Below are 14,539 nucleotides of genomic sequence, written 5' to 3' on the forward strand. Positions count from 1 at the left end.
AAATACCCGTGTGTCATTAACTTAGTAACTCCGGCGATTAGACTATCCGCATCAGTGAAAGGCCATCCTTCCTACAAACAGCCTAATCAGCATGCCACATCAGCTTTTCATTTATTCTTCCCACAAACACTTTTTACCCACAACAATAACATATATATCCTTCTTACAAACAACCTTATAAAAAAAAAAGAAAGGACCCACCATTAGCCCATTCTTCACCATTCTTCCCCAAGAATTGTGAAGAATGAACACCCTCCATGTCATCCTCTACAACACCCACTAATCCATCCCTCTCACAAATACCCTCCACATAGGAATGAACACCCTCCATGTCACATACAAACATCCTTGATGTGGATAGTCTTAGTGTTTGTCTCCCTGTTTGGTTTAACAGGTGATTAGTCTTTTGTTTTATAGTTGAAAAGATGAAAATACCCCCTCCCCCCCCCCTCGTGTCATTAACTTAGTAACTCGACTTGCGCGATTAGTGTTTGTCTTCCTGTGTGGTTTGACAGGAGGATTAGTCTTTTGTTTTATAGTTGAAAAAATAAAAATATCCCTGTGTCATTAACTTAGTAACGAAATATGTTAGATGGAGTTAGAGGGAAGGGTTCATAGTGTAATTACAACACTGGGATTCAGAATGTGAGAATTTGGTCATGCATGAGCCCTAATCTGCCAAGGAACACCAGACGTCGCCATTAATGTGGACCAGGAACACCTAGGTTCACCCCTGACCTTACTCCTACCTCTGAAATTACTGTTGAGTGGTGAGTAGTGGGTGATTATAGTTTTGTGGTGATGGTGGTGGTGGCTGGCGGTTTATTTTTAACTAAAACTTAAAAAAAAAATATTTACCTTTTTTAACTAGCTTTTTTCACAGACAAAATTGGTTTTTTTTTCCCCTAAGGTTTGGTGGGTTTTGCTAGGTTCATTATAAAAAGGTCTTTTTGTTTTCTATCTTTTTTTAGAGTAAACTTCAATTTTCGTCCCTGTGGTTTGCTGATTTTAACACTTCCAGTCCAATAGTGTATAAATTACATTTATCATCCATTAGTTTTCTAATTTTAACAGTTTCAATCCATTAGTTTCCTGATTTTAACAGTTTCAGTCCATTAGTTTCCTGATTTTAATAGTTTCAGTCCACACCACTGACACTGGTGTGGACGGAAACTGTTAAAGTCAGGAAACTAATGGACTGAAACTGTTAAAATCAGGAAACTAATGGATGATAAATGTAAGAGTTAATTACTGTTTTCGTCCCCGTGGTTTGTCAAAAATCACTATTTCAGTCCATTAGTTTAAAAATTGTGATTTCAGTCCCTGTGGTTTCACTTTCGTAACCATTTCAGTTCCTGTTGTTTCACTTTCGTGACCATTTCAATCCATTTATTCTGTAAGTACAGGGACTGAAATGGTTACGTGGTGGACTGAAATAGTTACGAAAGTGAAACCACAGGGACTGAAATCGCAATTTTTAAACTAATGGACTGAAATAGTGATTTTTGACAAACCACAGGGACGAAAACAGTAAATATTAACTCTAAATGTAATTTATAAACTATTGGACTGAAAGTGTTAAAATCAGCAAACCACAAGGACGAAAATTGAAGTTTACTCTTTTTTTTATATTTGGATAATCCATTTCGCTAATCCCGTCCAAACTAAAACGTTAAGTCAATATATTTGGATAATTTACCTAGATTTTCATTTTATTCGTATTTTTATCCCCCCCCCCTCCCCCTCCTTCTTTTACACCCACCTCCCTCATACGAGTAATTAATTACCGTCAAAACCACACGATCACGGTCATCCGAGTAGTTAACTCTAATAAACAAGTTGGTGGTTAAACAAAACTGTGTAAAGAGCAAATCTATTAATCTAACCAAAATGTGCATTACTAAAAAATCAAACTTTCGTCTCCCATCTTCTTCTGTTTTTCATTTCCCTTGTTATGGTTTCAATGACAAAGCTTGTTGATCACAATGTGGTTGAGCAGATACTCGTTAGATTGGACGTGAAGGATCTGATCCGTTGCAAGAGTGTGTGTAAGTCATGGCATTCTTTAATCACAAGCCCTCGTTTCATTAGTTGTCTTCTGAACCGTAGTTACAACAAAGATTGCTACAACTATGAGATTGGACATAGGAAAATCACTTTAGTAGATTATCACTAGAGAGATAACAACTAAGACGTCCACCTTGGATCAGTTCATTCTATCTGGGCTTCGGTTATGATTCTGGATTCATCCAGAGATGATTTGTTCAAGTGTTGAATTTGAAATCAAATGTTTGGAAAGTTATTGGAGAAGTTAAGTACATATTTATTACTCATATTGGTATGTTATGCAATGGTGCACTTCATTGGATCGTACAAGATAAAAATGGGAATATATTAGTTATCTCTTATAAGTACACATTTATTACTCATATTTATGTTCCCGCGCCATCAACAACGTCGGACTAGGGATGGTATAGCGGCGTGGTTGAGGCCTCCACGCCACCACACCGCATGGTCTTAGCTAACAAGGAGGACCATCCATATATAATTTTTATACTTAGGAACCAAAGATGTAATACGAGTAAACCGCAATGATCATTAGTATAATTGACTCTTCCTAATATTCCTTTCACAAAATGGAATGGAATTTGGATGAAACTGAAATGTAGATCTCATTCCTTATATTGTTCGTTTCAACAAAAAAGGAACTAGAACGAACAACATAAATGAAATCCACATTCCAAAAGATTTCAAGGGATTTAGATTCAATTCTAATTCCGTCTTATGTTGAAACAAACAACATAAAGAAATAAAGAACAGAATCTACATTTCAATTCCATCCAAATTTCATTCCATTATGTGAAACGAACACTACCTTATTATGCAACCAAACTGTAGACAAGATAACAACTAACATCTATAGAAAGAGACAACTATTACAACAACGTTGGTACAACATTGTATTAATTGAAATGAAAGAGATCCATGTTCCACACGTAGGTGTGAAAATAGTGGAAGCCTAAACCTTCAGTACTCGGACAACCAAACCACATCAAGAGCCGAAGACATGGCAAGCAAGAAGCAACCAAAGAACGCAAACGCAATTGAAAGCGCAACACGATCACAAAAACTATGCAACGGCTTACAGAAATTGGGTAGAGACGAGTGTTTGATTCCTGTTCGGTTTAGACTTGTGACGCCTGAGGCAGCCGATCCACCACTCATCATCGCAAACGCAAAAACCTATATGTAAATTCAATCATCACAATCAATGGATCCATAAACCTCTAGAACTTTAAACAGTTTGATTATATATAGTTAGTTACCTGATCACTAGCAAAAAGAACCCATGCATGCTTCTTGGAAGAAATAATGGAAGACTTCCTTAGCAGCATTCTTGATGTCATGAGCAGCTGAAGTAGAGAGTGAAGTGCTACAGCCGCCGATACGCCAACCAAATAGCTGTTCATCGATCACCGTTTGTTGAAGGTAAGATTAAAGCAATAAACAAACAAATGTACCCAGTAAAATCTTACTCGTAAAGTAAGGTCTGAGACACGTGAGTAGGGCTGTTCATTTTTATCCGAAACCTGAAATTCGACCCGAAGTTGAAGCCACCCAAACCCGAATTAGAGACACCCGAATAACCCGAACCTTAAATGGGTCGGTTATCGAGTCACTTTATCCTAGCCAAAAACCTGAACACCCCGAAAAAAAACCCGAACATTTAATGTCTTTTTTTGATAGATGTGTTTTGGTTTAGAGTTTTTGGTATCTGAAATATTCTATTTTAGGACATTTGAACATTATCATATCGTATTGTCAAATATTGTTTTAATTTTAAAGATATTTTTTAAGTGGAATGATTAATTTTTAATTATATTTTGCGGGGAAAAACATTTTTTTAATATTACATCTAAATCCGAAAACTGAACAACCCAACCCGAACTAGCCCGAACCCGAACCCGACCAACCCGAGCTTTAAATGGTTCGGTTATTGGGTCACTTTTTGTCAACCAAAAACCCAAACAACCAGACCCGAAAAAACGAAACCCGAGAAGAAAAAAAACCGAAAAACACCCTTACACGTGAGATGAGACCAAACCTTTCCTCGAACTCTTTCAAGAGATAGCGAGGTTATAGAAATTTTTAATTGTTTATGCGATGTGGGAATATGAAGAGTGTTCGTAGTTGATTAATGGGAATACAAGTGTTTCTAGGTACGTAGTTTGCTAATAGTACAAGCAAACGTTAACTAAATCTGACAAAAGTCTACTCATGGTACAAGCAGACTTTGACAACGTTATTTTTAAGATATTCCCACGCTAGCTAAATTAGTCCACAAAGTCCGCTTGCACCAAAAGCAGACTTTGTCCTATTTAGTTAATGTACCAATAGCGTACTACCAAAAATTAAACACTTATATTTATATATTCCCATAAACCACCTACAAACACTCTTCAAAACCGTAAATCATCTAAACGAAACAAAATTTAAGCAATATTATACGTAAACTATATACCGCATGCATGCTATTAAATATTGGGCTTACTCGAAGGAATCGGAGAATGACCATTTGGAGTAAACCGGGAGGTTAAACCCATAGAGCGAGAGAGTTGATCTCTCTTTCGCAGTAGTCATTACGACAATAGAAGCCAAGGATGCGGATAAGCAAACAAGTCGTAAACCCGCATGCATTACATCATAGTTCCGGGGGTGCCTCTTGCCATTTTCGACATCAATGGGCTCCTGCATATCTTTTTCTCCAGGATTGATCATGGATGTAAGGAGAATGTGGAGGTTTTAAAAGGGTGGAATGGAATGGAATGGAGGTCCGTGATCAATGAAGTTTTGTTTGTGTTATAGGCTCGTGAATTGATATGGTGTTAGTGGCTATGTTATGCTAATGAAACGTGATATACTACATCTCGTAGTGGTTGGTCCAGTTGATTATCGAATGAGGTATGGTCTTTTACAAACACTAGCTAGGCTACTGATTTTTAAGTTTTATAATGAAAAATGATAGGAAAGTAATATTTTTTTTTTAAAGTTGGCGGTTTAGAAAGCCATTTATATATCTAGCCATCTAGGTGGTTTTGAAAAAAAAAAAAAAACAAATCTTAGGAAAATAGGTAGTTTGATGAAGAGGGAGCAAATGATACATGTTAAGGCTACTCGGTATGGGTGAGGCTCATTCTTAGAGGATGACCCTCCACGTCACGTAGGATGGGTGTGAGGATGGGGCATAGAAGATGGATCTAAGGAAATGGGGGATGAGCCTAAAATATATATGTATATGTTGTATGTATATGTGTGAGAAGATGCAACAATTTTGTCCTTTACCTCTCGTCTCCAACGTCGCACCCCTGTCGTTCAGGACGACGAAGAGCCTACCTAGGATGGTGTGGGGGAGCGTCGCCGGGCCTGGACGACCCCCACACCAAGTGGCCTAAGGTGTGCTTGTCCTATAAAATCTAATAATTGTTGTTCCAAGAAAATAGCGAATTCATGACTTTTCTTACAAACATTCAAGATTCCTTTACTTGTTAAACGAATTCATCAAATTCGTTTACATAGGGATTTTAATATTAACATTACTCAAACGTTTTGTTTTCATAAATGGTTCAAACTAGAACATGAATGTTGTTTAGTGATAATGATCTATGTATATTAATCACAACATTAGGATTAGGATGAATTTAGATATTTTTGTCTTTTTTTTTCTTTTTTGCAAATCTAAGGTTTTTTATTTTGTAATAAAATTTTGGTTTTTTATTATTTTGCCACAAAGTTATATAATTTTTTTGTTAGTTTTGTTTTATGCTTTTTTTTTTCGAATGTGTTCGTCGTTTGGTTGCTACTTAACACGGTGTTTAGTGGTCACATTTTGTTCTTCAAGTTTTTTACCCCCTCAACTTTCTAATACGTGTCAGTATAAATTCAACTCCGTATACGTTTTACGTCACGTGAGCCACTTGATGTTAGAAATTCGTGTTTTTATTTTACGCTTTTTCCCGGTGTTGGTCATCGTTCGATTGCTAATTAGTATAGTTTTACATCCTCCCTGCAATGTTGGTAGCATGGTTTTACGCCTCCTCATCGCAACGTGGGAGCGAAAGACTAGTTATTTTTCAATTTAACCTAAAGTAATATACAAACACAAACGTGAAGAAAAGAGGCTATACATGGTAAACGGGTTTCATAATTGTTCTATTTATTACTTATGTCATGATTGTCATCCCACTTAACCATTTATGAAATATTTCATAGGAATAATGAATCAACATTAAAACTCGAGTGATTTTGTAGTCAAAAAAGATTGAATGAATTTTATGAAACACTAAAGAAAATGGTTATACTATTAGATAATATATTCCTTGTTTTTGTACAAAATGAAAAAGTAATTGTTAACAATGACCATAAACATGATGATAATGATGCTTTCATACATTAATTTAGTTATTATAACATTGGATAAGTCAACATCAGGAACAATTTAATAGCAAAATATATCATGAACTTTTTTTTTGTGTGTGAACAAACGTATTCACGATACATCAAAGAGTTCCTAAACTACTTTCTTTTAATTTACTCTACTTGTAGCACGAGATTTAGGTGACATGCGGTTGCCTTTGTCTCTTTTTTGGTATATAATTAATTAATATATCCCAAATACAAACTGGCCCGTGAATAGTGTATACTATACAACCTCCCATCACCAAACTAGACCTATATATGATCTATGGCACCATAACCTTCTTAACCAAACCCATGGCTACCTTTTGTTGCCCCATTGAGACCGAGCCCAAGACCATGAACCAAGTCGAACTCAACCAAGTCCGGGTATGTTTGTCGAATTCCATATAAAATCCATTCTTTTTAACGGAGTGTTGAGTTGTTTTCTATTGTTATAACTTGTAGGAAGTAGCTGTTGGTGTTATAAAAGACAACAAACCATCGGAAGCCTCTCGTATACTAAATGAGGTACGTTGTGATTGTTTGTACAACTTTTAAAAAGATTGTCACAAGTCACAACTAGAGTTATGCTTAGGGTTTTGTTTTTGTATATATTCGAGGCAAGATATTGATTTTGGGTTTTGAATTTTGTAGGGAATGAAACCTGTGATAGGGATCGAAGAAATGGCTAAGGTTATCGAGAGAAAAGATACGATTGACAAGATTCAAGGAATGAGCACAATCAATGAGGCGGTTTGTCAATGCTCTACAAGCGGTGTTCTTTCTACTCCTGATCAATGTGGTCTGAAGGAGCCTCTTTCTGCTCCTTTTTAGTCATGTTTTTCAGTTAAAGCATTCTCGTGTATTTGAAACTTTCATTTGTTACATGCTAGTCATCATCATGTAACGAGATAAACAAACAATCTCTAATGAATACTACGTCTTGTGTCTTAATTCATTAAGTTCTCAAGTATCCGGGAATCGTTTTCAAATGAATATATGATTAGTTATAGACTTTCTTCAAGACTATTGTTATAAACAAGATCGAACAAAAAGGCGTAACTCCTTTACCGGACTCTTCCATATATGAATGCAATAACCCATTCAAAATATTCTTGTAAAAATTTGTGCTTTATGTTGTAGTTAACACCAGAGACGGATTTACTAAGGGAGTAGGATGGGCCTATACACACCATCCATCTAGCCCATTTGGAAGGATACTAAATAATTAGTAACTATCAAGTCATATTAAATATGTTTTTGTGATGATTATTCGTGTGTAAATATGAATATATGGACCAAAACTTTTTATAACCATGATAATAAATTAAAAAATTTGGTAATGTATTGAAGTAACATAACAAAAACTTCTTACTTGCTAAAAATTTTAAAGAAAAGAACCATCTTAAAATTTATCGTATTATTAAGGTGGTGTTTGTTTTTTAGGAAAAGTACTTCTGAACCTCTTTTGTCTTCCCCAATCAGACCACGTGCAGAAACAAGGGTATGCAGCTTGTTTGTTTTTTAGAAGAGCTTTCTCTAAAAAAACCTCCTCCCCACCTCTTTCTCGTACAGACATTGCCTTAAGTCTTCAAACCTCTTCAAAACATATCTCCTTCTCAAAACACACATCTCCAACCCAAATCCTCTATCCAGCCGATCTCCACCACAGCTGCACCCCCACCTCCACCTCCACCTCCGGCGCAGCCCCCACCCCACCTCGTCCACCACAGCCGCAGCCCCACCCCACCCTCCTCCTCCGTCTGCATCTTGACCCTGTAAGATCATCACCGATCAACATCAAGGACCCACAACATCATCACCGTCCACCTCCGGCGACCCCTTCATGACCGTCACATCATCACCGTCCACCTCCGACGACCCCCGTCACCTCTGGCCTCCTTCACATCAAATCTCAATTTTATCAAAAAAAAAATGGGAGTTGAAGCATCAGATGATTCCAGTATTGCTGCTCGTGGAAGATTAGTTATTCTATCTGCTCATCTTTCAGCCTGTGTCGAATCCGACAAAAATTAGGTTTGTTATTTGTAAAGTTTAATTAGGTTTTGTTTAGTATTATTTTTCTGAATTTTGATTTATCTGATGAAATTGTAGTGATATTATTCTGAATTATGATGTGTCTGATGCAATTGTAAAGTCTAATTAGGTTTTATTTGGTGATTTTTCTGAATTTTGATGAATCTGATCTAACTGTAAAGACTGATTTGTTGATGTTCATTATAGAGTGCAGAGGTTTTAAAAACAAACACTCTTCTTCTTGCAGACCGCAAAGGTTTGGTCCACCTCTTCTGCTACAGATGTCTGCAGATGTGGTCCGCAGACTACAGACATTTTTCCTTTGAAAAAACAAACAACACCTAAGTATATAAGTATGAATAGTGTCACACCCCAACCGATGGCGGAATCATCGGGGCATGGCACTGAGCGAAACACATTGTCCAGAAGTTTCCACAACAACTATTAATACTATTCAGTTGAATGATACGTCCCATACCGTATCCCAAATAATACAATATATTATTACAGATAACAACTAGGCAAATATTCTGTTCCGACAACTCAGATTTAAATTAATAACATAAATATTGTTCAAATGCTCCTAAAGACCCGGTCGGACAAGATCTACAGATAACTATGCTCTAGACACTTGATCCTGACAGACAACTATTTGTTGGGGGCCTCTAAAGCTTTATTCTAGCCTTGCTTTCCTAGCAAACAAACATCTTAAACACCTGTCACATACGTTAAAATAAAGTCAATACATAAATGTAAAGGTGAGCATACAAGTTTGATAATAACATATAGAGTTCGAAATAGTTTACGCATAACCAGCACGTACACAGAGAAAAACGAAGCATGTTAATTATCGACATGGATCTATCGATACCAATGTCCGAGACAGTTCGCAATACATGTTTACCACTGTAATCCATGCAAGTAATTGTCCTTAACAACCCCCGTGTGAACGGGTGCTGAGTCCAAACTATAGTACTACGTCGTTAAGGCAGGTAGACAGCATTCCACGTGTAAACACAATCAACAAGCATTCATTTAGTCACGTAATACATGCATAACGGTTAGCGTTCAAATAATTGAGTAGTGTGTTCGATTGTGATTTTGATAAGTAACGTATGTAACACCCAAAAGTGCTATAAGCAAAAAGGGATCGAGTATACTCACAACGATTGATTGATGGATTGAAGGGAGCGCTTGAGAGTAGGGTTAGCCTGAATAGTTCGATAGCATAACGATGAGCAACACGTAAAATGGAAACAAGTGATGAAGGGTCGAACAGCCTGGTCGATCGAACAGCAGGTTCGATCGGACGGGTTGTTCGTTCGGTTAGACAGTCCGTTCGGACAGTCTGTTCGATCGGCCGGTAGGCTCGATCGGCTGGACTGTTCGAGTGGATTGTTTCTTCCTTTGAGTAAGATGTGTTTGTGTATGACGGTTTGACCTTTTGAAGTTTTCGTTGTAGTATTTGAGAACACTGAAGTGTTCTTACCTTTCAGGTCGATCGATCGAACGGTCTGTTCGATCGGCCGGCTTAACCGATCGGTTAGACACTTCATTTGTGAGTCCTCAGCTGGATGTCACCTGATCGATCGAACAGCATGTTCGATCGGGTGGCACTTCGTACTACTACGAGTTGTAAATCGATTAAGTGTTTGTAACACCTCGAAATTTTGTGTCCAATAATGTATTGACACGTGTCTTGAGTTTACACGTGGCATTTAATATTAAATAAAGGACTAAAGTTGACAAACCTTGAAAGTATGTAAATTCGAGGGTTATAAATGTCAAACAAGGGTACGTATATTGTATAGTAACCCTAAACGATGCTCGTACCTTCAAACGAATAAATCATGGATTGTACGGAAGCGAAACGCGGAAGAAAGTGAGAGATTACAAGCTGCAGGGGTTAACTGTGTCAACATGTTTAATTATACCTCTGAGTGACCCTTTGACGTACCCGAGGCTTTGTAACAGTAAAATACGCTCACTAGAATGTACTATATAAATTCCGCGAAGTTCCGTTTTAAAACGAGAAAGTTATGATCAAATTCGTATGAGAGGGGTTAAAAGCGTCAACAATGAAAGTTAAGGCTTTCCAAATAATTAACAAACTAACCGGGGACTTAACAATGCGGGTAAATAACACGAGGCCCTTAGTTGTAAATAATCAAGGGTCAAATCGCAAAGTTACCCCTTCAAACCCGAAAGGTCAGGTTATTAATTACCAAAGATTTCCTTATTAATTACAAAGATTTAGGCAATGATTATAAAAGATTCAAAAATCTTGAAAAATAGACCTGACGCGGGCCGCGTAAAGGTTAAGGGTTAGTTAATGCGGGCCGCGAGCCACCTGTTAATCCGGTTTCTGACTTATGGGTTCAGGCGGCCCGCGACCAAGATGCATGAACTCTTAATGCGGGCCGCGTGGGACACACAGTAACAGAAAACATGGGCAGCTTCAATGATTTGGCTTGTAAACGAACTTGTGAGCAATCAATGAAGCATGGGCGCCCTCTACTTGACCCCTAGCACCTCAGGACACTTGTTGATCATCCATGAGCAATGTAGGATGTGTTGTGATGATCTTGTGCACCAAACTTTGCTATAAAAGGGCATACTTGGTTCACAAATGAAACACACCTCAAAACACATCTTCTGATCATTCCTGGAGCTCACAAGCTTTCTTCTAACATTCCTAAGTCGTGCACAAGCTTCTGTAAGTATGCCAAACCTTCTATGGCTTTGTTTTTGCTTAGTTTAGCCTAAAAGTCAATCCGTCGTAACTAACGATTGACTTTGCGATAAATCACGAATGGTCCAGTGAGTTGTCGAATCAAAAGTAGTTATGTGTTGGTATTTATGTGGGTAATAAACCCCTAAACGGGTTCCCCCTGATCACCACTCTAACTAGTTCAAATATCGAGTCAAACGTATACTTAAAAAGTCAACAAAAAGCCATTTTTGCGATTCTTGCATAATCTGTAATGTAGGTGATATGTAACCTGTTTGAACACTCATAAAACATGATATTAATTATATAAACTTGTCTAAGCTTGTTTGATTCGGCCATTTGCTATATTGACCCGGTTCGGAGCCGAATGTCGCAAAAGTTTGACTTTTGCTTTGACTTCAGTTCTGACCCGTTTTAGTGCAATGTAGATATGCCTTAGGACTCTCTTAGGACCAGGTCACGTGATGGTATCACCCTCTATGACCGGTTCGTTGTTTGTCCGAGTCTTTTACGCCTTTCCGTTAATTGCTTAAAAGTTGACCGTAACGCCCTTTTCAAAATAAAACGAGTATTTCGGACACGTGAAGGGACCATAACCTTGCTTACTAAATTTTAAGCATGTCCCTAAAGTTTCACGCCAATCCGAGGTCTAGAATAGGAGTTATGCTAAATAGCGCAATTAAAGGAAACTTTAGTAATAAACGGCGCGATTAGCATAACACCTACCTAAACCAAGATTCCAACACCAAACCTTTTACTAACTGTTGTAAAATAATATTTTGGGATTTTTAAAGATTTTTAATTAATTTTAACCTGCTCATAACCTGCGGTTATGGCTACGGTTCGGTAAATACCGAATATGCCCTTTTCGGCCAAAACTTGAGTTCTATAAGGTCTTTTGACCCGATTCCAGTTGCTACTGATTTTAAATAATAAATAAAGTAATTTAGACTTCATAGACTGTTCGGGAAACTCAGATTTCCTGTAGAACTCTAAAACCTCTTTTAAAAGTCTTTAAAATGACCGAAAAACCCCTATGGGGCGTATAATGAACTTAAACTCGTTACGGGCATCACGGAAGGTATCCTACTGATACCACAACCTCTTTAAGGCATATTGACTTAGGAAACAAGTGTAGGACTCTTACGGTTACCCGTTGCGCCTTTCGCGCGCACGGTTCGGCTTATGTAACTAGTTTACATAAATTAGCCGATACGGGTGAAACCATATTATTTTGACCCCAAAATCCAGAGTGTGAATATTAAACCCATATAAAACAAGCCTTCAAACTTGTTGGGTCAGAATCTCATTCCATTCCCGGTTTTCGCCTTTCACGCGATTAAACCGTATCTATCCTTCGAAACTGACCGGTCTAGGCTACGGCTGATATAAAAGACCCGTTAGGATTCTAATAGGTTATTTTAAAACCTTCGTTCCAGAATAGGAGCCCAGTAAAAGATATCTGTGATTTAATCAATTAAGGACTGTACTTGCAAAGGTAAATACTTTTAACTTATTTTCCGTTATACGGGCTTGGGTTACGGTATATATAAAATACCGCTTGATCGAGCATCAAATCTTCCATCGTTTGGTGGTTAATTGAATAATTTGATCGGCTCGTTTAAACAGTCTTGTTACTTAAAAGCCTTTGGGGGGTTAATGACCATGTCCCGGATATCCTTGGCATCATTTTACGAAATGGCCACGACCTCGACATCCGGGTGTAGGCGTACACCCGACATTAGGTCTATAATTAATAAAAGACGTAACCGTTGGTTTACCCACCTCGGTTTTACGCAATGTGGTGTGTCTATTAAACTTTAACCCGGACTAGATCCGGGCTACCAAACGCAAAAAGGAACATGTAATTCGTTCACAAGATTATAATATTAAATAATTCTCCCAAGTTATAAAAGAGTTTGTGCCTTGTGCATTCAAATCAATTTTTAATAAAACATTTTACAAAAGTGTCGGTTGAATGTATTTACCAGTGTAAACTGACGTATTTTCCCAAAAAGATTAACTGCAGGTACTAAACGTAATCGGCTGGCTATAGCTCCTTAGCATCTTAAGAAGTCTCGCAAGCTTTGATGCCTTGTCTGTTGAACAATACTTTTTATTATTTTTGATCCTCCTGTGGATACCGTTCAACTACTTGTGATACATTCGATATTACAATCAATGGTTGGATTATATTTATCTTTATGCTTCCGCTGTGCATTCATATAATTGTGTGGTTGACTATATTGTTGTCAACTACGTCACGGTAATCCCCCACCGGGCCCACCGGTGAGACACGTGGAAATCGGGGTGTGACAGGTTGGTATCAGAGCCAACATTGAGTGAATTAAACACTATCCTAATGTGTTTAATCTCAGTGACACAATTGCACATACTTGAGTCTAGACAAGAACATAGGACAAATTCGAATTGTTATTCCAAGTTTGTCTTTTTCTTTTATTATTGTTATTTAAAGTTTTAAAAGCAGGAAATATGGCACCTGTAATTTTCCGAGGAAGAGGAAGGGGAAGAAGAGGCAGAGGAGAGATCGTTACTCACCACGATCACGAAGCTGGACCTTCAAATACGCGAGCTCCTTCGACCACAAGGAGTGAAGAACCGCAAAGACGGAGAAACCTTTTCGAACCTGCGAGGCATTCCACCCCGCACAGCTCGACGCCATCGTACCGTCACTCGTTTGGGCCAGATTCCGAAAATGATCCCAACAACCCTCAACCCTCCTACATACCTCTACAGCGTTCGGTATCGCACCGTGCTTTTGACGATCCCACTCCTTACTTCAGAGGCCAGTTTAACCCAGCAGATTACATTCAGGAACCTGCAGGCTTTGTCCCGTTAGGACCACAGGATCACTTCTCAGAAGACCATATGGATGAGGACACTGATCCAATCGAACCTGCTCGTGGTACGCCCACACATCCTATCGAGATCTCAGATGGATCTTCTTTTCATGGCACACCTTATCAAGGGCCAGATAGCTTTCAAGCGCTGTTCAACCAGCACGAGTGGTACTTCACACCCTCCCATCAGACATCGCAACACGAGCAGCAACAACAACAAGATCCCTCTGAGGATCCACGCTTCGTGGCAGTTACGCCACCACCACCGCCACTGGTTCAACCAGTAATGCCTGATCCGCCGAGGCGTAGAAGATCGGGTGCTCGTATGTCCACCCGAGGAGGGGAATTCCACTTCAGCACCCCTCGACACTCTAGTAGTAGCCACTACCCGCCACTACAAGAAGAAGGACCTTCAAGTCCAGTACAGGAGGCGAACTCCGCACCAGTTGCACCA

At 38.5% G+C, this 14,539-nt stretch overlaps 2 protein-coding genes across 2 annotated transcripts; one reads left to right on the forward strand and one right to left on the reverse strand.

Moving 5' to 3' along the window:
* Window positions 1-2,940: 2,940 nt before the first annotated feature.
* On the reverse strand, window positions 2,941-4,809 carry LOC110917202 (CASP-like protein 3A1). Its single transcript, XM_022161795.2, has 3 exons — window positions 4,553-4,809; window positions 3,327-3,462; window positions 2,941-3,243 (listed from the first exon to the last, which is right to left on the reverse strand). The coding sequence occupies exons 1-3, from the start codon at window positions 4,777-4,779 to the stop codon at window positions 3,028-3,030; spliced, it is 579 nt and encodes a 192-aa protein (XP_022017487.1). The 5' UTR covers window positions 4,780-4,809; the 3' UTR covers window positions 2,941-3,027.
* Window positions 4,810-6,673: 1,864 nt separating this feature from the next.
* Window positions 6,674-7,464, forward strand: LOC110915836. Its single transcript, XM_022160581.2, has 3 exons — window positions 6,674-6,843; window positions 6,922-6,984; window positions 7,111-7,464. The coding sequence occupies exons 1-3, from the start codon at window positions 6,736-6,738 to the stop codon at window positions 7,288-7,290; spliced, it is 351 nt and encodes a 116-aa protein (XP_022016273.1). The 5' UTR covers window positions 6,674-6,735; the 3' UTR covers window positions 7,291-7,464.
* The last annotated feature ends 7,075 nt before the right edge of the window (window positions 7,465-14,539 follow it).

The sequence above is a fragment of the Helianthus annuus genome, chromosome 16 (assembly GCF_002127325.2).
Source record: "Helianthus annuus cultivar XRQ/B chromosome 16, HanXRQr2.0-SUNRISE, whole genome shotgun sequence".
Lineage (NCBI taxonomy): Eukaryota > Viridiplantae > Streptophyta > Magnoliopsida > Asterales > Asteraceae > Helianthus > Helianthus annuus.